The sequence below is a fragment of the Callorhinchus milii genome, unplaced genomic scaffold (assembly GCF_018977255.1).
Source record: "Callorhinchus milii isolate IMCB2004 unplaced genomic scaffold, IMCB_Cmil_1.0 Scaffold4, whole genome shotgun sequence".
In the NCBI taxonomy this organism is placed as follows: Eukaryota; Metazoa; Chordata; class Chondrichthyes; order Chimaeriformes; family Callorhinchidae; genus Callorhinchus; species Callorhinchus milii.
In genome coordinates this window covers 79,360,610-79,385,409 of record NW_024704745.1, presented here as the reverse complement: position 1 = coordinate 79,385,409, position 24,800 = coordinate 79,360,610, and the positions used below count along the sequence as shown (strand labels likewise).

Genomic DNA, 24,800 nt, shown 5'->3' with positions numbered 1-24,800 from the left:
CGCTGTATCAAATGTAAGTAGCAGTAACTCACAATTACACCAACGTAACAATAATAATCCTTGCATTTCATACAGTCCTTATCACATCATCAAGAAAACGCTTGACAGGATGTTACTGTGCGTTGTAGAGATTGTGTGTTACCTAAACACTGCCCTTTTTTTGTTTGCATTGTTGAATTATGCTTTCTCTCTCTCTCGACCCTAAACCCCGACCTCTCCAGAAATGTCTATGAGCTAAATAAAAGCAAAGAAAGAAAAAGCTTCTGCATGTGAACAATGAATCACAAATGAACAGGAGGATATACTTAGCGTATGGAACCTGCCCCTCTCTCTCTCTCTCTCTCTCTCTCGTTCTCGTTCCCTCCCTCCTTCACCCACCACTCCAATGACAAAAATATTAAAAGCGAAAGCGTAGCTGGGACACATGTCACATGCTGGGATCACTATCGCCTGATGGTTCAGAGGAAACTGACGTGTTTTCTTGACGAAACCTATTTCCTGGCAGGTAGTCACTCTGCCGGCTTTAGATCACACCACAATGAGAAAGTCTGGCCTCGCGTCTGGTTGAGCTGTCACTAACTGGTGAGTACAGTCTATCGCCACGCGGGCAATCAAACACTCACGCGCTCAGGATCCCATTCGTTAGCAAACCTCAAAAACAACCTCGCTTACAATGCAACACCGCTCTACAGTCCTTGGGCTTTTACTTGCACGCCTCACCCACCCCTCTCCCCACTCACATTCTCTGTCTCTGTCTCTCTCCTCACATACCTCTTTCTCCCCCTTTCCCCGACACACACCTTTCTCCCCTCCTCCTCACCCCCGTGCACACACGCATTTCTCTCCCCACTCGCCCATACCACTCTCCCACCCCTCCCCGCGTATACCTTTCTTCCCTCCGACCCGCACACATACCCCGCTAACCCCCCCCCCAAAATACCCCTCTCCCCCGCCACCCGCACACGCACACCTTTCTCTCCCGGTTTGCTCACATGCACCGTTCTTTCCCCCCTGTACATATCTCTCTCTATCTCGCCACAGACACTTCTACCCATCTCCTGCACACACATGCACCCCTCTCTTCCCCCCCACCACAGCCACACACCTCTCCTCCCCCATCCCTGTCTCTCTCAACTCCCCTCTTTAAAGTCTCTCAGTAAATAGCGATGGGAACAATTTTATTTCATTTCCACCAACAAGGAAAGCAAATGGAAACTACTGCCAACCCAGGCAGGGAGTCAGAGGGTCTGCTCACTGACTGTACAGACAACAACAAATTGCATTTATATAACGTCCTTTCACCCAGCGCAGAGTCTTGGAGAGACTGTCTAAACTTCGGTCTCCTCACTTTCCCTGCACACTGTCCGAGCTCCAGCTTAAGCTTCAGTTTGGGTCAATGTTAAATGTTGTCTTTTATCGGACAGTTTTAATGTGGGGCCGACACTGGTGTCCGGTGAATAAGACTGACCTGTGTGTGTGTGTGTGTGGGGCTGGGGAGGAATCCTCCAGTCAGGTGGTGTTAGTCATATTAAGGCCGTAAAAAAAAATTGTGCGATTTGTTTGCTGAATAGGTTTGCAAAAGCGTCGGGTCCTCCGTTAGTTAAGGTCTCCAGATTGCCTTCGGGGTCTCGGGGCAGGCTTTGCAGATAAGGCAGGGATAGACCTTAGATAAGTGCTACGTTTGAGAAACTGTGCTTAATCTACTGCATCTTGCATGACTTTCCACCACAGGTACGCACACCCACACACACACACACACACACTCCACGTGAGCAAACCAGATTTTTTAATGCATAGATTGTCCTTTCTGGTTTTTAAAAAAATTCGTCGGTATTATTAATATTAATATTATTAATTAATATTAATATTATTAATAATAATAATAATCCTGGTGTCTCATGCCACTGCCACATCTCAGAGCCACGCGGGGGAGTGCAGTGACCGCGCAATTTTCAGATAGAAACGGCAGTTGGTTTGCGTGGAGCAAGGTGTCGGTTGAGAAGGGGAGGAGGTGAGAAAGAGAAAGAGCCGCTCCCTTCGTCGCTTCCTCCCTCCTTTCCTTCTCTCTCTCAACTCAGACTGACAGCCCACCAGGTCTCACCAAGATTGTTAAGCGTTAAAGTTTAAGATCGTGGGGGGAAGGCAAAGGGCGAACCTTAAACTCGGTCGTGATTTGGAAGAAGGTTGTTATTTAAGAACAGCAGCGAACTTGGGCTACTAAACAATGACTGAACTCAACAGCTTGACAGTTAGGGTGGTCCTAGCTGGACAAGCAGCGGGTAAACTTGCCAGACAGTGATATCAATGGCAAACTGTGTGATCTTATCTGGTTAGTCTCCAGCAGTTACCCCAACGGACACTCTGGGCTCCCCACAAGCCTTGGTTCTTGCCAACCTGCGCCTAAAACTCTCCGGAATTAGGTAAGCAGGATGCATCCCTCCAGGGAAAGAGAGAGAGAGAGCGCATTCCTTTCCAACAATCTTTCTCTGGGATTTCCATGTGTAGGTGGGATACATGGAGATCTCAGCTGCGTTGGATACTCTTAATCACGGTGATGGGTTTCCGCGTGTGTCAGACACCCGGCTAGGCAAAAAAACAAAAGGTCTCGTGGGATAAGACTGGAAGACTGGGATACGCCTCTGGAGCCTGCTGAGAACAGAGGGGGAGTAGGGTGGACTAGGGGAAAGGAGAGGGAAAGGGAGAAGGGGAGGCGGAAACTAGTGAGAGGAAATGGCTATGTGGTGAGCTGTGGCCACAGATACCACGTCCTACTGAGCCATGTGCAGTGAGTGAGCTTGAGCTCCAGCCCTTGAACTCTCACTCTTTAGCAGTCTGTCCATGTGTACAGGCACAGACAATTTAATACAGAGCTCCCTTCAATCTCCTCTCTCCCCACTCCACCACCTACTGTCTCCGCCTGGCTGGACCAAGCCTCCTGCTTGTTCCTCGTCCCCTCCGCTCCACCATTGCAGGCCATGATTTCAGTCACTATGTTCCAAAACCTTCGAAATCTCTCCCTCAATCCCTCCGCCTTGCCCCCCTTTCTCCATTTTCAGTTCACGCCTGAAGACCTTCCTTTTCGACCGTGCTTAAGGTCACCTCCTCCTTTCCGCACCCGCCTCAGTGTCTTATTTCTTCAATGCTCCGAGACGCTACCCTGGGTGAAGGCCGCTGTGTAAATGGAGGAGGCCATTCAGCCCCTTGAGCCTGTTCCCCCATTCTATAAGATCACGGCTGATCTGTACCTCCACTCCAATTACCCCCTTTGCCCCATATCCCCTGATCCCCTGACCTGACAAACATCTCTCCCCCTCAGTCTGGACAATGTGAATGGATCCACACAGAATCCACAGCCTTTTGGGGGAGAGAGTTCCAGATCCCCACCGGCCTTTGGATGAAAACCTGCCCCTGATTTCACTCCTAAATGGCGCGGCTCTAATTTTAAGATGATCCTCGTGTTCTGGATTCCCCACCAGAGGAAACAGTTTCTCTGTAGCTGCTCTATCCAATCCCTTTATTATGTTAAACACCTCAATCAGATCAGCCTCAACCTTCTCAACTCAAGGGAATACAACAACAACAATAAATTACATGTACACAGCACCCACTCACGTTGAGACTTCCCAAAGTGCTGGACAGTCAGGGATTTGCACCCAAGCTGGGGATTGGGATCAGGAGGGATGGAGGACAGGGAGGGTGGGGGTAGGAGGGTGACCGAAGGCACAGTCAAAGAGGAAGATCTTGAGATGGGACTTGAAGGAGGGGGATGAGGCGAAGGGACTGTGGGATGGAGTTCCAAAGGGAGAGGACAGAGAGGCTGAAGACCCGACCGTCGATGGTGGGGTGGACTGGGAGGGAGATATGGAACAGGCCAGAGTCCGCCGAGCAGAAGGAGTGGACAGGTTGATATGGGGGTCAGCAGGTCACAGAGGTAGGGAGGAGCAAGGCTGTGGTGGACTCTTAAAGCAAAGATGAGGATTTTGAACTCAATCCTCTGGGGGATGGGGGTGCCAGTGGAGCCGGGCGAGGGGTGGGGATGATGGGACCATGGAGCCTGGTGCGGGAGAGTCTAGACTGTGGATTCAATACTGACTTAACAAAAGTTGTGTGAAGATGTAAACCTCCCCCACACATTGACTGACAGAATCACACATAGTGACGAGAGCCAGAATAGCACGTGTGTTGCTGTCGCTTTTTATTTTCCTGTGTTGTGGTTGCTTCAAGCAAGTCAGGTGTGCCTTGCGGGTGAACACACCCAGGCTGTGGTGTCTGCATTTTATGCTGATGCTTGGCACGCGATTGAAGGGAGTGAGTGGGACGGTGGGGGGTCGTGTGTGCTCGTACCTCAGATGACATCGGGGGAGGGCGGAGGGGCGATGACGGCAGCACACAGCTGTGACCCCATTCTTACCTCGTCGCTGAAAAGTGCTTCACAGGATTTAATTGTAAAGTGCTCAATTGTGTGTTTGATAGGCCAACCCGGCAGCCAATTGCACACAGCAACCTCACACAAACGACATCAAATTACATTTGTATCGTGCCTTTCACGTCAGGAGGACATCCCAAGGTGCTGGGCAGTCAGGGATCTTTATCAAACAGTCATGAAATAAGGAAATGATCAATTTTTATCTGGGGGATTGTCAGACAGAATGCCGGGAGAGAAAAACTCCCTTTTCGAGCAGAGCTGATGATGTCCACCCGAACAGGCACAAACGGGAACTCCGTTTAAAGCCTCATCTGAAAGACAGCACCCCTAAAATGCTGTGCTTCCCCCCAGTGCTGTATTCGAGCGTCAGTCTGGACTATATGAGTCCTGACTTGTGGCATAAACCCACAACCTTCCGACTCAGAAGCAAGTGAGCTACCGATGAAGTCAGACTAACACCTAAAAGTTGACTTAAGACTTACCTATTCAACTGCGCTTTTGAACTCCCTCCACCTTCCTTACTCCCCAATCTATGAAGCGCTGCATTGTTGGACGTGCCCCTCTGCAGATGAAATAATAATACCATTCAAAAGATCTCAGCTTATTCAGACTCTGCCGCCCGCATACTGACCCGGACCAAACTCCGTTCCCCCCATCTCCCCAGCTCTGGCCCAGGCTCCACTGGCTCCCCATCACCAAATGGATCGATTCAAGATCCTCACTCTCGTGCTCAAATCCCTTCACTTCCTGGCACCTCCCTCCCTCTCCGACCTCCTCACTCCCCAATCCACCACCCGGCACCTCCGCTCGGAATTAGGCTCCACCACTGAGACGCTACACAGCGTGAAGGATGCTATATAAGGGCAAGTTGCTGTTGTTGTAATAATAATTCTTGCACTTGATGTAGTGCCTTATCACACCTTTGAGACATCTCAAAGTGCTTATATTGAAATGTTTAAACTGTTCAGGTGGCACTGAGTTTCTCCCTGTATCCTGGCTGAAACCCCTCAGACTATAATAATAATCCTTGCATTTGATATAATACCTTATCAAGTTGAGACGTCTCAAAGAGCTTCACTTAATATACTGTAAAGTGTGTATGTTGTGTGATATGCGGCAGCCAATTACAGACAGCAATGTCCCACAAACAGTCATGGATTGAGTGATTTTTTTTGTAAGGATTAAAATCTCTGGAAAGCGATCTGCCAATCGACTAACAACTGGGTTCCTACTTACTGCTGGGTAAACAGAGGCGTGTGGAGTAAGGAAACTTGCCTAACATTTTGCCCTGTCAGGGAATCGAACCCAGGTCTTCTCGCTTGCAAGATGAGTGTTCGAACCCTGAGCTACAGGACTCCACCCCAGATTAAAAACACAGAAAGAGTGTATTTTGGTAATTCAATTACTTCATAGCTGTTTGTGGGACTTTCCTGTGTGTAAAAATGTCTGCCATTTTTGCCCATAAAGCATACAGTCGCTACACTTGGAGAGGGGTGGGGTGGGAACAACATATAGAAGAATTTCCCTCAGTGCCATTTATATGTCTCTAAAGTGATGACAAAGTCCTGACTTGGGGCCTCAAACCCAATATCTCTTGACTCAGAGGTGAAAGTCTACTGACTGAGTCATGTTTCCTTACCCCACACAGAGCCTAATAATAATCCCTCCAAAAAACAAAAACAATAATAAATTGGTCATTTTCAATCCACGACTGTTTGTGGGACATTGCTGTGCGCAATTGGCTGCCGCGTTCGCCCACAAATATACAGTCAATTTAGTTTACAGTATATTCTGTGATGCGCTTTGGGACGTCTAGAAGACCTGAAAAACGCTATATCAAATGCAAGGATTATTATTATTATTATTATATTCTGTGAAGCACTTTGAGACATCTAGAAGACATGAAAAGGCGCAATATCAAATGCAAGGATTATTATTATTATTATTATTATTAAGGCTGAAAGGCAATTGGTAGAGTACTTATCAAATGAACCTTCAGTGAAAGTTTGGATGACAGATTATTGCTTGAGCTGAGTGTCAAGATGAAATGGGATGGCGTCATAATAATACTAATAATCCTTGCATTTGATAGCACCTCATCACCGCTTAAAGTGAATTTAATGTATATTTTCTGGGTGAAACCAAACAAATATATATGTGTATAAAACAAATTTCCCCAAATTCACACCTGAGGATGTTGCTATGTGCAAATTAGCTGCTGCATTCGCTTGCAAAACACAGTCAATGCAATTTACAGTAAATCGTGTAAATGATATGAAAAGCTTTGAGGGGTCCTTCCATCACCATGTAGAACGCAAAGATTATTTTTTATCTCAATTCTGGCCTTTCTGTCTCAGTGTCAGTCAAACCCAGACAGACTGAGCGGGAAATGTTTCTGCTACCACTCACCGTAGATTTTGTCGGAGAAACAAAATGACTTGATTTTTTTAGATTCATCTTGATTCAGTGGTAGCGCTCTCACCGCTGAGTCAGAAGGTTGTGGGTTCAGATTTCACGACGGGACTCAGAATCACGTTGTCTAAGCTGATGCTCAAATGCAATGCTGGGTGCTCGTGGAGGTGTCGGAGGTGCTGTTCTTCGGATGAGACGTTAAACCGAGCTCCCATTGTATTAATATCCAGTCAATTCACTTTACAGTATATTCTGTGAAGTTTTTTTTGAGATGTCTCAACGACCTGATAAGGCGCTGTATCAAATGCAAGGATTATTATTGTTGTTATTATTATCTGACACCATCCCTCCAAAAGACTCGACCTACCGTCCCCCATCACAGTATTGAGCTGCGTTTTAAATGAGATCTCAACCCCCGCCCACCCACCTGCCAACCCTGTTCCGATCGCTAATTCTCTGGGTAAAGAAAAACTTCCTGTTGTCTGTCCTGAAATTGTCACGTGTTCAATTCCCCCCACCCCCCCATCCAGACCTAACCCTAACTCCCACCCCCCACGGCCCCCCTACCCCCACCCCAAACTGTGGTTGAAAGGATCAGTTACTGGGAGATTTTCCTAAGAGCTATAACTGTTGGGTTTCCCCCGAATACTAATCGTCACCTTTGCCCAGTTTTCGTGACAGCCCCCCCCCAAGCCAACACCATTAATAGCAGAAGTGAAACCCGTTCACTCAGTCTGAAATACCAATCTAATTTTATGCACAGTTTGTTGAAAGCACAAGGCGTGGCTGGCATCAACCTCCTCATGTGCTTTTTGAAGTGCCCCTTTCTTGTTGAAAATAAATAATATGGTAAGAAGTATAATATAACAGCCCTTGCAACTGTGTGTCAGCCTCCCTCCACTCAGCAGGTTCCAGCCCTGCCCAGCCCTGCCCTGCCCAGCCCTGCCCAGCCCAGCCCAGCCCTGCCCTGCCCAGCCCTGCCCTGCCCAGCCCTGCTCAGCCCTGTCCAGCCCTGCTCAGCCCTGTCCAGCCCTGCCCTGCCCTGCCCTGCTCAGCCCTGTCCAGCCCTGCCCTGCCCTGCCCAGCCCTGCCCAGCCCTGCGCTGCCCTGCCCTGCCCTGCCCTGCCCAGCCCTGCCCTGCCCAGCCAAGCCCTGCCCAGCCCTGCCCAGCTAAGCCCAGCCCAGCCCTACCCACCCCTGCCCAGCCCTGCCCTGCCCTGCCCTGCCCAGCCCTGCCCTGCCCAGTCCTGCCCTGCCCTGCCCAGCCCTGCCCTGCCCTGCCCTGCCTTGCCCTGCCCTGCCTGCCCTGCCCAGCCCTGCCCAGCCCTGCCCTGCCCAGCCCAGCTCTGCCCAGCCCTGCCCAGCCCTGCCCAGCCCAGCCCTGCCCAGCCCAGCCCAGCCTGCCCTACCCAGCCCAGCCCAGCCCTGCCCTGCCCTGCCCTGCCCTGCCCTGCCCAGCCCAACCCAGCCTGCCCTACCCAGCCCAGCCCAGCCCTGCCCTGTCCAGCCCAGCCTCACCATCAGCAGTCGGTCCTTCAGCCTTTCTACCCCTTCTTCTGGACCTCCATCCCACAGTCCCTTTGCCTCGCTCCCTCTGTTACCTTCTTTAAGACACATCTCAGACATTCCTCTTTGACTGCGCCTTCGACCACCGTCCTACCCCTACCCTCCCTGCCTCCTACCCCTCCTGATCCCAACCCCAGCTCGGGTCAAAATCCCTGACTGTCCAGTGCCTTCGGACGTGAAAGACGCTGTGTAAACATCGTTGTTGGCTCAGTGGTTGCCCTCTTGCCTCCGGATCAGAAGGTTGACGCTCCAGTGCAGGGCTGTCTAGGGTTAGCAATCCTGGGAATCCCAAGCTAAGGATTCAAGGATCCCTTATGATAATGCTGCTCCCAAATCCCTGGATTTATAGAAGAGAATTCTAGGATGTCGGGATTGTTGATGATGTGTTTGTTTCTTGATAACGTGATAAGGTGCTACATCAAATGCTGTTATTGGATGTAGCACCTGATCACATTATCGGAATGTCTCAAAGCTCTTCACAGAATTTTACTGTGAAGTGTAGTGGCTGTGTATTTTGTAGCAAATTTCTGCACAGCAATGTCTCCGTAAACATCAGCAAGTGGAGTCCTGCAACTCAGTGGATAGTGCACTCGCCTGGGATGGATTCCTGGGCAGGACAAAATGTTAGGCAAGTTTCCTTACTCCACACACTCCACACACCATACTGTTTACAGCAGTAAGTAGGAACCCGGTTGTTAGTCAATTGGTGGAACAATTTTCCAGGTTAATAATCCCCCCCCCAAAAAAATGTTGTCATTCAATCCACGACTGTATGTGGGACGCTGCTGTGTGCAATTGGCTGCCACAAAATATATAGTCAATTCACTTTACAGTATATTCTATGAAGCGCTTTGAGACGGCTAGACTTCAAGACCCTCACTCTCATGTTAAAATCCCTTCACTCCCTGGCCCCTCCCTCCCTCCCCGACCCCCTCACTCCCCAATCCACCACCCGGCACCCCCGCTCGACTGGCCCAGGCTCCTGCTCATCCCTTGCACCCCACCATCGGAGGTCGCGCTTTCAGCCACTACACCTCGAAACTCTGGAACACTCTCCCTCAGTCCCTCCGCCTTGTCCCCTCTCTGCTCTTTTTCAAGTCCCGCTGGAAAACCTTTCTCTTCGACCATTCTTACAGCCACCTCCCTTCTCCCCCCGGCTCGGAGTCAGCCTCCACCACTGTTAAGCGCTCTGAGATGCCGCCCTGCATGGAGGGCGCTATATAAGTGCAAGTTGCTGTTGTAGAAGACATGATAAGGTTCTATATCGAACGCAAGGATTATTATTATTGAGTGAATCATCAATTTTATCTGGGGGACACAGTGAGAAACTCAGAGGAGGTAATTTCTCCTAGTGGCTTGGCCAACAATCCCTGCAGATACAATGGGTGATTTATTTTGTTGCTGTGTACAATTGTCTGCTGAGTTCACCTAAAAATACACAGCCACTCTGCTTCTCAGTAAATCCTTGAGGCCCTTTGAGACGTGCTCCTGACGTGAAAGGCGCTGTATCAGATTGTTGTTCAGAGGACGGAGTTTCACGGGTGTGAATGGCAATTTCTGGATGGATATCAGGTAGTATTTCTTTAGATGAAGGTTAAGCAATAGGTTGTATTCAGGACGACAGGTTGAGGCCATGACTCTCAGAATGATCAAAGCACAAATTTTGCTGCACTAAGAAGCTGTAATCTAGGGTGTTGAGTAAGACTGTTTCATTTTGGAAAGTGAGTTGCATCATATTTGATCCTACGCTGAGTCAGACTTTCATTGCCTCTGGTTGCATAGCTCACAGCAATGCAATCTACACAAGAAAAATGGTACTGTCACAAATATATAGCAATACAATAAATGATCCGATATTTGATATCGTGCCTTTCACTTCGTGGACATGTCAAAGCGCTTCGCAGGATGGATGTACTGTAAATTGTATTTCATGGGCAAACACAGCAGCCAATTGGCATGAAACAATGCCCCACAAACAGCCATGGAGTGAGTGAGCAATTTTATTTGGGGGATTGATGGCCAGGACACCTGGACAGAGAAACTCCCTTCTCTTTTTCCCCCCAAAAATAATTTGGTCACTCAATCCACAATTGTTTGTGGGACGCTGCTGTGCGCAATTGGTTGCCGCATTTTGCCCACAAAATATACAGTGAATTCACTTTACAGTACGTTCTGTAAAGCCCTTTGAAACGTCTCAAAGACGTGAGAAGGCGCTATTTTAAATGCAAGGATTATTACATTATATTTTTATATTATAGCGCTGTAAAATCGTTAATGTTCACCTGAACAAGCACAGGTATAACCTAGATTTAACGTCTCATCAAAAGAGGTAACACACAGTGGAGCACTCCCCTCACCAAAGGACTGGAGAATCAGCCTGGACTATATGGGATCCAAGTCCTGACGTGGAGGCTTGAACCCACAACCTTCTGGCTCAGAGGCAAGAATGAGCCAGAGATGTAATGTTTAGTGTTGATTGTGGACTTGTCCCTTTGGTTGGATGAATTCTGAGACGCAGCATAGGACATTTATTTTGCAAGCAGGGTTTGTGATGTTACATCACAGGACACAGGAATGTCTGTGCAAATATGTTGACCGGTAAACCGGATGTGATGCCCCAATAGTACACTTGTGTAAGAGAACAGAGAATATGAGGTTTTTGATAAGGGAACTTTTACATTACACATAACTGGAGATATAAAGTTTGCTCTACAACTTTCTCCTACTGTCATCATGATAATAACAATAATTGTTGCATTTGATAACAAGATTGATTTGAATGAAGAAGGCCTTCGGCTCATCTGCTCTCATTCCCCCAGAGCACCAACCCTTCTTGCCCTCAATCACAGCATCAAGCTGATTTTAAATTAGTCCCAGTGGCCTCAGCCACCCTTCCTGTTCCTGTCATTAATTACTTCCTTCGCTTCATTAATCAAGCACTCTGGGACGCTATCCTGCATGAAGGACTACTTACCTGCCCGGACCCTCCATTCCTCTGGCTCCGGTCTGGTTCACATCCCCCGCCCCAATCGCCCTACCATCGGTGGCCGGGCCTTCAGCCTCTCAGCCCCGAGGCTCTGGAACTCCATCCCCAGTGCCTTCGCCGCTTCCTCCCTTTCCTCCTTCAAGGCCGGTCTCAAGACCTTTCTCTTTGATCGTGCCTTCAGCTCCCCTCTCGACTCTCTACCCCCTCGCTCCCTCCCTTCCCTCCCCTCACCCTAACCATTTCCCCCCTCCTCGCTCCCTCCCTTCTCTCCCCTCACCCTAACCATTTCCCCCCTGCTCAGGTCCTGACCCAACTGTCCAGCGCCTTGGGACGTCCTCCCGACGTGAAAGGCGCTCTATAAATGAAATCTTGTTGTTGTTGTTGTTGTATATAAATGCAAGTTGTTGTTGTTCCTAGTTACTGGCCTGAAATTGCCCTTTACCAATCTAAACCCATGTCCTCTTGTTCAACTGTCTTGATACATCCTAAAGTAATGAACTGGGTTTACTTACACTTCTATGAAATCCCTTGAGTTATCTTTGCTAAAAACTGAAGAGCCCTGACTTTGCTCATTCCTCCAACACTGGGGATCATCCTTGTTGCTCTGCTCTGCTCTGCCTCTTGGCCCTGGGCAGCCCCTTATGTTGAAGTTACCAGATCTGTACACAGAGCTCAAGGTCTAAGTTGGAGGCACCCTCTCTGCTGACCTACGTCCAGACCTATTAGGTGCACGTTGGGAAGAGCTTTGGCTTGCAGGGCGATAAGAAGCTGTAAAGGAAGAATCCCTGCTCTTCCAAGTCTTGCCAACAGGCTATGATGGGCTGGTCATTTATTAGCAGTGCCCTGGAGTACTGTGGATCTGTCTGGCTCAGGACATAGCCAACGGGGAGAGAGAACCACAGAGGGCTGGCTCAATTCATTCCAATATTCCGTTGCCAATTTGCTGTGCGCAATTGGTTGCTGCGTTTCGCCCACAAAATATACCGTCAATTCGCATTACAGTATATTCTGTGAAGGGCTTTCAGACGTCTCAAAGACGTGATAACCTGCTTTATTGAACCCAAGGATCATTTTCATTATGTCACCTTGGAGCCCGTTCAGCTCCAAAGAGACCCCGCTTACCTCCTTTCCCAAGGAGGATAGTTTTGACATGGTGAGCGATCCGATCAGTCAGCTACCACCCTATATCTCTTTCAGCTTCGTCATTGGCAACTTCTGTCATTTCCGTGCAGTACATGTGTTCCTATTCTTGCTTCTTATTTGCAATAGCTTGTATTTATTTCTCCTAACTTGACAGTAGTTGCTGCAATTTGCTTTCTGATATGTCGGAAAGACAATATCGAAATCTCAAGTTCTGTCTTAACACAGTTTTTTGGGGCTTGAAGAACTTCATGTTCACTTAAGTAAGCCAGTGCTATTGGGTAGGGTTGGGCCTCGCTGGACAAGCAGCAGGAAGCTTGCCAGGCAGTGCTCTCAATGGCAAGCTCTGGTGGGTTTAGCTGGTTAAGCTCCAATATCAGGGGTTCTCCCAAGCCTTGGCTCTCAACAATCTGCGACTGATACTCTCCAGGATTAGGTGAGCAGGGAGCGTCGCTCCAGAGAGAGAGAGAGTGAATGAGAGAGAGAATGCGCATTCCATTCCAGGTCCAGGATGATTTGAATGTGTAGGTGGAACTCCCAGTTTGGACAGTCTTAGAACATGGTGATGGATTTCCTCATATGATACATGAATGCAATTTGTTGTTGCTGCTGCTGCTGTTACACTGGGGACTTTGTGCGCATGTTCCATGCTGACGGTGCTGGCGGAACCGTGCTATATCGTGCCGTCTTTCAGATAAGATAGTAACCCTGAAATTGGTCTCCATCTTTTCAGGTGGGGTTTAAAGATCCTGTGGCACTATTCGAAAAAAGAAGGGAGTTTCTCCCAGTGTCCTGGCCAACAATGCCTCAGATAGAATTGGTCAATCATTTTCATGGCTGTTTGTGGGACCCTGATGTGTGCAAATCCAATGTCATCCTCAAATACACACTCACTACATCTCACACAATTACTGTGAGGTGTTGGACGTGACAAGGTGCTCTAACAGATGCAAGGATCACAATAATAATAATAACAATCCTTGCATTTGATATAGCGCCTTATCACGTTGTCGAGTTGTCTGAAAGCGCTTCACAGAATATACTGTAAAGTGAATTGACTGTATTAATTTAATATTAATATTATTTAACACTATATTATTAATAATTTTTTTATTATTATCAATAGTATTATTATTAATATTATTATTGCAAAGTAACGTTTTGCTTTCTGCGCATGTGAAGTATTGCAAGTAACAATTTTTTTTCCCCTTCACCTCAGCAGTAAGAGCGATCGCTGCATTATGACCAAGAGAGGTGCTGGCATGTTTGACCCCTGGAGTGAGTTGATGAACGTGAGCCACAGACTGGACAATGACACCCTGGCCATGCTCTCCTACAGCAGCATCCGCACAGCCCTGCCCATCGTCTACATGTTGGTGATGGTGATCAGTCTGCCTGGAAACGGGCTCTCCCTCATTTTGCTCCTGTTCAACACCAAGCCTAAGACTCCCTCCATCATCTTCATGATCAACCTGACTGTGACCGACCTACTGCTGGCCTGCTTCCTGCCTTTCCAGTGTATCTACCATTGGAATGGCAACAACTGGGTCTTTGGCCCGCGACTGTGTAACGTGGTGACGGTGCTCTTCTATGCCAACATGTATGGCTCTATCATGACCATGACGTGTATCAGCGTGGAGCGCTACCTGGGTGTGGTGCACCTGGTGCGCACTAACACGTGGAGGAAGAGGTTTGCTTTGGGGATCTGCCTGGGCATGTGGGTGTTCATCTTGATTGTCTTTCTGCCGCTGGAGCTCACCGACCTGACCTACCAGGTCCACGACCTGAACATCACCACCTGCTTTGACATACTCAAGAAGGACATGCTCCCAAACCAGGCGGCCTGGGCCTCCTTCCTCTTCACCTCTTCTTCATCCTCTTTCTGGTGCCCTTCTTCATCACCGTCTTCTGCTACATCCGCATCGTGCTCAAGCTGGTGCACAGCTCTGAGCACTTCAGCAGCGAACAGAAGCGCAGGGCCATCTGGCTAGCCCTCATTGTGCTCTTAGTCTTCATCACTTGCTTTGCTCCCAACAACATCATCCTCCTCATCCACATGATCAGCCGGCTCTTCTTTGACAAAGGAATCTACGCCGCCTACAAAATCACTCTGACCCTCAGCTGCCTCAATAGCTGTCTGGACCCTTTCATCTACTACCTGGCCTGTAAGGAATTCCGCAAGAAGCTAAGGCAGTTCCTCAGGATATCGATCAGCAGCCAAACCAGCTTCACCGAATTCAGGAGGGAGAGCTTCCTGACTCATAGATCACGGTCTGGTCATCAATGGGATCCAGTGGAGATGCAGTCCTTATGAGGGCGAGGACCTCATACTCCGTGCATTATAATAATATTAATAATCTTTGCATTTGATATAGAGCCTTATCACGTCTTCAAGACGACTCGCAGAATATACTGTAAAGGGAATTGACTGGATATTTTGTGGGCGAAACGTGGCAGCCAATTTCGCACAGCAGAGTCCCACAAATAGTTATGTATTGAAATGACTAGTTTTTTTTTAAGTTTTGAAGGGTTTATTACCCCCCCAGAAAAGTGATCCACCAATCGATCAACAACTGGGTTCTTACTTACTGCTGGGTAAAGTAGGAACCCGGTTGTTAGTGGCCTGTGTATTAAGGAAACTTGCCCAATGTTTTGCGTAGCCAGGAATCAAATCCAGTTCCTCTTGCTTATGAGACAAGTGCTCTAACCACTCAGTTACAGGCCTCCACATTGGGAAGCCCGAGGGCACAGACAGGAATCACAGATTTGAGTGACGGAGCCAAGCCTAGCTGAGGCAGTGAATCAATCAATCTCTCTCTGTCTCTCTCTGTCTCTTCAATCTCTTCTCTCTCTCCATTCAGGGACCTCCACACCTTCCAACTTGGAACTTGTTATGAGATCACACCTTGAGTTTTGTGTGAAGGAGGCCCATTGGCCCATTTGACCTGATCGCCCGCCCCGACTCTTTAAACAGTTGTGCTGCTTGTGGAGTGGGTTTCGAGGTAGGAGGGGATGGGAGGGAGTGGAGGGGAAGTGACAGAGGGAATAAAGCAGATGAGAATTAAAGCAGCCCAGACCAAAATTGTGCAGCACATGCAGAGTTTGGTGAGTTCATATGAGATAACGGATAATGGGAAGGTAGCAATGAAGGAAAGAAGTTAGCAATGATGGATGGAAGGATGGAAGTAAGGAAGACCTCAAAGCATTTCACAGGAATTACTGTGAAATATAGAGATTTTATTACAAATTAGTAGTAATTATAAGTAATTAGAAAGCACAGTGGCCAATTTTGACCACAGTCCAGCCCCCGCACAAACCATCAGGAAATGAACAAACCCTGTATGGAAAAAGGGCAGGACGATGGGATTAAAGAACTGGTTAATATAATAAGCTGATGGAACAGGCTGTGAGCTCAACAATTGCAATTAATCTGTACAATGAATGCCCAGGGACACAGAGAGAAACTCCAAACTCTTTTGGTTAGGACTCAGTTGGAGTATGGTATACAATTCTGGGCATCACACTTTAGGAAGGATGTCAGGGCATTGGAGAGGGTGAAGAGGAAATTTACCAGAATGGTACCAGGGATGAGGGACTTTAGTTATGTGGAGAGACGAGAGAAGCTGGGATTGTTCTCCTTAGAGCAGAGAAGGTTAAAGGGAGATTTAATAGAGGTGTTCAAAATTATGAGGAGTTTTGATACAACAGGTAGGGAGTAACTGTTTCCACTGGCGGGTGGGTCAGTAACCAGGGGACACAGATTTAAGATAAAAGAACCAGATTGGAGATGAGGAGAATTCCTTTTATGCAGTGAGTTGTTACGATCTGGAATGCATTGCCTGAAAGGGTGGTGAAAGCAGATTCGATAGCAGCTTTCAAAAGGGAATTGGATTGGTATTTGATAAGGAAACATTTGCAGGGCTACGGGGTAAGAACGGGAGTAGTTGGGTAGCTCTTTCAAAGAGGCACAGGCACGATGGGCTGAATGACCTCGTTCTGTGCTGTAAGATTCTCTGATTCTATGAATTTGGCAAATTGGGCCGAGTTGAGGTCTGAAATCCGACCTCATGTTGTTATTCGGTGCGAAAATTAAGGATAAAGGACAGTTAAGGACAGAGTAGTATTAGATTCTTTTTGTTTTTGGAGACCAGAGAGATGTTTCTTTTCCCTATCCTGTCGTGCTGTCTTATCAACACAGGAAACCAAAAGGAGGCCATTCAGCCCATTGAGTCCATTCCATCAGTTTATTTGTAATTTCGACAGATCTTTTAATCCCATTGTACCCGCCCTTTCCCCACATCCCTATAAGGGTTAATTAAATTTGAGAGCCTGCAGTGAAGTTAGGACTGACACAAATGTTGTACAAAAATATAGATGTTTATAAAGTCAGATTAGTAATAGTGATGAGTAATTAAAAGAATACATCACAATAATGCTTACATATCGATGCATTGTTCACAACGAGTTAAGTTGAACTGACCAAATGCTGCGGGAGAGATCGAAATATAAATCCTCAAAAGGGATCCAAGTATTGTTGTATGCTTCTCAGTTTGATATCACCCAAAAGTATCCAGGTATTTTTGTTCAATTTGTTCAATTCGATCACTCGAGAGTATCCCGGTATCATGACACGTCCAATTCAATCCCTCTCCTTCTTCAATTCTTTCTTCCGATTCTCTTCTGAGTCGATCTCCGTTTATATCTCCGTTTATAATAATATGACCTTTCACTTATTATCTTTTGCAAGATGGTTCCTTTGTAAAACCAAATGCAACATAGCTCGCTCCAGCTGCAGACCATCATCTTCTTAACTTCCCAATAAATGTATCCATATTCCATATTTAATTCGTAAAAAACATCATTTTAATTAAATACTGGAATACACAAAATAAATGATGCATAAACTAGCTATTTTATTCCCCAGTAATGTTTAAATTGTCTGGTGTATTCATCAAAATACATGGCCATTTTATTTCCAAATGTCCCACTTGAAATGGAATTAGAATTGATTCCACCCCATATTGACAATTGCCTGTAAATCCACCTCATTGACTAACTGTTTTAGATGCAAATTTTGTGGGTCTTTTTCATATATAACAGTTCGAGAGGCATCAGTGTCCAATGTTTACTATGCCCTCCTATCGCAACATTAATAGCTGTCTCCTCCCTGTATATTATATGCTGAAGGACACCATATACCGCAGTCGCCTGGCCTTTGAAAAGCTTTCAGTTCAGCTCACAGCTTTCCTAAATCTGCTTTCATTTGTCCTACCGCGTCTCTTAGATCCAAACCAGCACTTTTTCTTCTGGTTTGTCCTCCTGCTCTTTCTCCATAATATACCTAAGCTCGCTGATGGTGTCTCAGTGTAATTAAATCTCCGTATCCCTCTCTAGCCAGGGCATTCTGAAGTTCAAGTTCTTTCACTTTGACCTCTGCCTCCCTAACACATCTTTTCTTGTCAACAAAGAAGTAAATGAGAAAGGAGAAGATGGAGCCAATGAAGTAAATGAAGGACCCTATGGTGATTAGCCACAAAATGGGATCGGACACTCTCTGGTAATATATCTAATTATACAGGACATAATATTGGCTGGCCGGTACAACTGCCATGTCTCAGTATAATTAACTCCACCCCACCAGTATACATCAACAATCAATCGCCAACTCACTAAATTACGCCAATACTTAATTTCTAAACAATATTAAACTTGTGTATTTATCCCACTTCAACACGGCTGACCCCCAAAAATGTTTTTAAAGATCCCTATTGATTGCATCACTACAGCTCTCTGGGGTACAGCGTCCCAAATCCTCACAACTCTCTGTGTGTGAGCAAATGCTTCCTGACCTCTGTTATCACTGTGTGGGCTCTGGGTTTAAGAGTAACCCCCATATTAACTCTCTATACCCAGTGGAAGAGTAATCCATTATCTAACCTGTCATTTTTTTTCACAATTGGAAACTACCTTTACAGAGAACCATCCACTGAAAGTATAGAACCATCGAAATTTACAGCACAGAAGAAAGCCATTTGACCATCGTCTTTGTGGCAGTTCCTGAAGAGCAATCATCCCAGTCCCATTTAGTTGCCCTCCCCCCATACCCCTGTATCTAACTCTTTTTAAGATAGATATCCAGTTGACTCTTGAAGCCCAATATGGATTCTGCCTTAATCATTACTCCAATCAAATCTTCATCAACGCAAATATTTACAATGTCACATCTTTCATTTGTGTTGGTATACTCCATCCATCCAGCAAGCCCCAGCCCCCACCCCCAACGCCCTCCCACACCAGGGAAGGGGAAATGACCAATAAACAACATAGATTGAAGAGGTGTGTCTTAAGGTAGGCTTTAAAGATAGATAAAGAGGGGCACGGCGGAGGGGTGGAGGCAGGGAGCTTCAGAGGTTAGGGGTGTAGTGACTGAAGGCACAGCCACTAATGGTGGCACACAGTAGGTCTGTGTTAGCTTGGCTCAGGGCAAGGACAGAGGAGAGGAGCATGAGCAGGTCAGCGAGGTAGGGAGGTGCTGGGAAGTGAAAGGATTTGCATGTGACTTGGACAGTGCAATTCAATTTACATTTACACACACAGCCTTTCACTTCAGGAGGGCATCCGAAAGTGGTTGAAAGCGGGCATCAAGTGCTGATGGTGGGGCAGATAGTAATAATAATATTAATAATAATCTTTGCATTTCATATAGCGCTTTTCACGTCTCCGAGACGTCTCAAAGTGTTTCACAGAATAGACTGTAAAGTGAATTGACTGTATATTTGTGGGCAAAACCCAGCAACCAATTGCACACAGCAGCGATAGAGGGCGCAATATGGAGTAGTCAACCTGTGTATCTACATCAGCTCCTAAACGAGGATGTTGTTAGTTGTTGACAGGGTGGGATAAATGCCACTATTTGCCTTATATTTTATACAGTCTCACTCACGTTTCTTTTAATATTAATAATGATTTTCTTGTTTATGAGCAGCAGAGCATTAGTATGTGTGACTATTTGTTCACAAAGTAACTTGTGTTTTCCTTTTGGCGAAAGATGTTTTTTAAAGTGTAGAGGGCACCCCGATTGCTGCTTTGTTAGAATAATTCCCAAGTCCCCTGCCCTATTTACCCAGAGACTCACGAGGACTTGAGGTACAGATCAGCCGTGATCTAATGGAATGGCGGAACAGGCTTGAGAGGCATGAATGGCCTTCTCCTATTCCTATGTAAGACAGTAGTGAAAATAATAATCATAACAATAATAATCCTTACATTTGATGTTGGAGCACGTCACCAAGCAATTTCACAAGACTTTGTATTTTGTGGGTGAACGCGGCAGCCTAATTTGCACAGCAACACCCGCAAACAGCCTTGAAGTGAATGACTGATTTTATCTGAGGAATCATCGGTCGGGACACCGGTAGAGAGAAACTCCCTTCTCTTTTCCAATAGCGCCGCGGGATCTTTTTAACGTCCACCTGAACAGGTACAAGCTGGACCTCTGAAGGATGGCACCTCCGACAATGTGGTGCTCCCACCCCCCAGCACTGCACTGGAGCATCAGCCTCGACGGGGTGCGTTCAAAGACACGATGTAGGGGCTTGAACCCACAATCTTCTGACTCGGATGTTAGAGTGTCAGAACTGAGCCAGGTTGACACTCTAGAGGAAGAAATATACTGCAGGGTTTCGTCCATCATGTACAATTGCAGACTGGTTGAACAAAAAGTCAATTTTTTTCAGGGCCGAGTAAATTGGGGCGGGGGATGAGTGGGTGGGGAGGGGGTGAAGTGCCTTTCTGAGATTCTCTCATATTATTGGCTGTTTTTCACGTTGCCCTGCCACATTACTGCCATCAACTGTAATACCTTAAATAAACTGTTTAATACCATTGTGGAGTCTGTGTTGCAAGAGCTTGAACGTGGGTTGGAGGGTGGAGGGTGGAGTGAGGAGGGTGAGGAGAGAGCGTGAAGAGCGAAGATACAGTGAGGAGGCCGGAGTGTGGAGGGAGTGAGGACCGAGGGTGAAGAGTGACGATCGAGTTTGGAGGATGGAGTAGTGACGGGTGGATTGTTGAATGTGGCATTCTTCACCTCAATTTCCCGTCACGTTACAGGGGACGTTGTACCTTATTTAAGCTTTACAGAATTCCGATTGTTATACTGGAGACGTCTCTCTTTTTACACTCATTTTCTTTCTAGTCACTGCTGTTCCCTTTATCTGCACCACTCAATACTGTCAACAACAACAACAACAGGATTATATTTGTATAGCGCCTTTCACATCGGGAGGAGGTCCCAAGGCGCTGGATCTCCTGATTGGCTCCCGTCAGCACCTCCTCACCTCAGGCGCTGACAACATCACCATCCATGGGGCTCACTCCCCCTCACTGAGCCAGTCCAGAACCTTGGGGTCTTGTTTGACCCTCAGCTATCCTTTCTACCCCATATCTGTGCCATGACCCGCTCTGCCTTCTCCCACCTGCGCAACATCTCCCGGCTCCGCCACTGTCTCACAACGCAGGCCGCTGAAACCCTCATATGCACATTCATCGCGGAAACACCCTCCTTGTCGGCCTCCCCAACCCTCCACAAGCTGCAGATCATCCAGAACTCTGCAGCTCATGAGCTCTCCTGCACCAGGCTCCGTGATCCCATCAGCCCCACCCTCGCCCGGCTCCACTGGCTCCCCATCCCTCAGAGAATCAAGTTCGAAATTCTCGTCCTCACCTTCAAGGCCCTCCATGGCCTTGCACCCTCCTACTTCTGTGACCTGCTGACACCTTATCAACCTGTCCGCTCCTTCCACTCACCCATCCCACAGTCCCTTGACCTCGCTCCCTGTCTCGCCTCCTTCAAGGTATGTCTCAAAACCCTCCTCTTTGACCGCATCTACCCTCCCCTTGCCCTCCACAACAACAACAACAAGATTGCATTTATAGAGCGCCTTTCACGTCGGGAGGACGTCCCAAGGCACTGGACATTTGGGTCGGGACCCGAGCAGTGTGGAAATTGTCAGGGGGAGGGGAGGGAAGGGAGGGAGCGAGGAAGGGGTAGAGAGTCGAGAGGGGAGCTGAAGGCACGGTTAAAGAGAAAGGTCTTGAGACCGGCCTTGAAGGAGGAAAGGGAGGAGGCGGCGAAGGCACTGGGGGATGGAGTTCCAGAGCCTCGGGGCTGAGAGGCTGAAGGCCCGGCCACCGATGGTAGGGCGGTTGGGGCGGGGGATGTGGAGCAGACCGGAGCCAGAGGAACGGAGGGTACGGGCAGGTAGGTAGGGGGATAGTAGGTTGGAGAGGTAGGAGGGAGCGAGGCCGTGAATGGCCTTGTAGGTGAGGGTGAGGATCTTGAATTCGATCCTCTGGGGGATGGGGAGCCAGTGGAGGCGAGCGAGGGCGAGGGTGAGGGCGAGGGTGAGGGCAAGGGTGAGGGTGAGGGCGAGGGTGGGAGTGATGTGGTCGCGGTGTCTGGTGCGGGACAGTACATGAGCTGCAGAGTTCTGAATGACCTGCAGTGTGGAGGGAGGGCCGGGAAGGCCGGCGAGGAGAGAGTTCCCATAGTCCAGCCTTGAGGTGATAAAGGTGTGGACCAGTGTTTCAGCCGCGTGAGGGGTGAGGGAGTTCCATAGTCTGGCGATGTTTCGGAGGTGGTGGAAGGCGGTGCCGGTTGTGGCGCGGATATGAGGGAGAAAGGACAGCTCAGGGTCGAACAGAACACCGAGATTCCTGACTGGTTCCCGATCCACCCCTCCCGATACCGACCCCCAGCTCGGGTCCAAATCCCTGACTGTCCAGAGCCACGGGACGTCCTCCCGAACTGAAAGGTGCCGTGTAAATGTCATTTTGTATTGCATTGTATCACAGATGGGTCCTGGTTGGAGGGGCTCCAGGAGCGCCATCTCTTCTTCAATCCTTGTATTGCATCCAAATCAGAGTTCCAGCAATTACCCTCAACACACACTGTGGGAATGCCAACCTGCACTAAATATTCTCCAGAATTAGAGAGGCAGATCCCGTCCCTCCATAGGGAATGTGTATTCTATTCCAGACACAGGGAAATCTCCATGTAAACGTGGCGGACGTATAATAATAATAATCCTTGCATTTGATATAGCGCCTTATCACGTCCTCGAGACGTCTCAAAGCGCCTCACAGAATATAGTGAATTGACTGCGTATTTCGTCGGCAAAACGTGGCAGCCAACGGCGCAAAGCAATGACCCACATCGCGTCGTTGAGACGTCTCACAGCGCTTCACAGAATATACTGTAAAGTATAGTGACTGTGCGTTATGTGGGCGAAAGCACGCAGTCACTACATATGCGGAAATCACAGGCTGGTTTGGAGACTCTTAAGCACGGCGATGGGTTTCCGTGTCAGTCAGTCTAAACAAATTGAATGAGAAGCTCCCTGACGCTGCTTTACCATTGAGAGAATTGTCTCTTAAACTTCCCGCTGCTTGTCCAAAATTAAAAGCACATCCCGTGAAGGCAGTGAGTCTCCATGAGAACTGTGGGAGGCAGAGTAAAATGCAGCGTTAATTGTTTTCCCAGTCCATCGTCTTTTTTCTCCGCATCCCATGTCCTTGGCTTTACCCATGTCTGCTCCATGTCCTGTTCCCCCACCACCAATATCATTTGCAAATTCACCCCCCCACCCTGCTGTAGCATATTGGTTAGAACATTTACCTCGCAAGCAAGAGGACTCGGGTCGAAACCTTAGGCAAGTTTCCTTACTCCACGCACCTCTGTTTACCTAGCAGCGAGTAGGAACCCGGTTGTTAATCGGTTGGCTGTCTGAGGGACACTTCCGTGCGCAATTAGTTGCCAAGTTTCGCCTACAAAAATACACAGTCACTACACTTTACAGCATGTTCTGTGAAGAGCTTTGAGACATCTTAATGTCATGATAAAACACTCTATCAAATGCAAGGATTATTATTATTATTATCATTATTTTTTTCTTCCTAAATCCATCTGTCTCCTGCTTCTCTGCTCTCAAATCCCGCCTGATAATGACCTACATCTTTGACTGTGCCTTTGACCTACCCTTCCTCCCCACCATCATCATCACCACCGGACATTTCCCCCCAACTTGGGCTCATGCTCCATCTCGGTAAAGCATTTTGTCACTATGACGTTACTTTATAAATTCACATTGTGGTTGTTGTTGTTGTATATTCAATGCCAGATCCTGTCCCACGGGAATCTTGTCAGTTTCCTTCCTGCAGTAAAAATATACACAGATCTTGGCAGCCTTTCAGTTGAGGAGTCTCACTGTATGTGAACGTTTTGTCGAAGAACCCTGATTGATGGCATCTTCGTGTACATAAGCCGCTCCTTCTCAGGATCACAGCAATACCCTGGGGAGTCCAGGGAGTCTGGGGAAGGGATTAAATCCTCAACTCCTCGTGTCTACAGTGGACCACTGTGTATCCGTGCGTTACCTATCCACCTGTCTTACTATCTGCATGTCTATTCATCCACACATCGGTCTATCCATGAGTCTGACTGTCTGCTCATTCATAGAATCATAGACTCTTATAGCACAGAAGGAGGCCATTCAGCCCATCATGCCTGGGCCAGCTCTTTGAAAGAGCTACCAACTAGTCCCACTCCCCCTCTCTTACCCCATAGCCCTGCAATTTTTTCCTTTTGAAATACCTATGCAATTCTCTTTTGAAAGTTACTATGGAATCTGCTTCCAACTATCTCCCTGTTTGACTCTCCCCTTGTCTGTCTTTCCCCCGTCTGACCATCCGCCTGTCTCACTATCCACATCAGGGCACGGATGCTAAGATCAGATCAGATCAGATCAGGCTGCCATCTCAGCAGTTTATTCGCTAGTTTGCTGGCTGTGGGCGATGTATTCGCAGATCGTGATTTTGATGGAGCGGAACTGAACCGGTAAAGAGAGGTGGAGAGATCGATTCAGGTAAGAGAGAGAGACACACACATGTACATAGAGTGAGAGAGACACACACACAAACACTAGAGTAAGAGAGACAGTGAGAGAGACACACACACACAAACACACACATGAGAGTAAGAGAGTCAGTGAGAGAGACACACACACACAAACACACACATTAGAGGAAGAGAGACAGTGAGAGAGAGACACACACAAACACACACACTTAGAGTAAGAGAGACAGTGAGAGAGACACACACACAAACACACATTAGAGTAAGAGAGACAGAGAGAGAGACACACACACAAACACACACACTTAGAGTAAGTGAAACAGAGGGTGAGAGAGAGACACACACATACACACTGACAT

At 47.7% G+C, this 24,800-nt stretch overlaps 1 protein-coding gene across 1 annotated transcript; it reads left to right on the top strand.

The window, feature by feature from the left end:
* Positions 1–549: 549 nt before the first annotated feature.
* On the top strand, positions 550–14,906 carry LOC103177096 (P2Y purinoceptor 8-like). Its single transcript, XM_007891062.2, is given in 3 exon segments — positions 550–582; positions 13,750–14,393; positions 14,396–14,906. Coding segments are annotated over 2 exon segments (1,071 nt in total). The 5' UTR covers positions 550–582; positions 13,750–13,771; the 3' UTR covers positions 14,845–14,906.
* Positions 14,907–24,800: the final 9,894 nt, after the last annotated feature.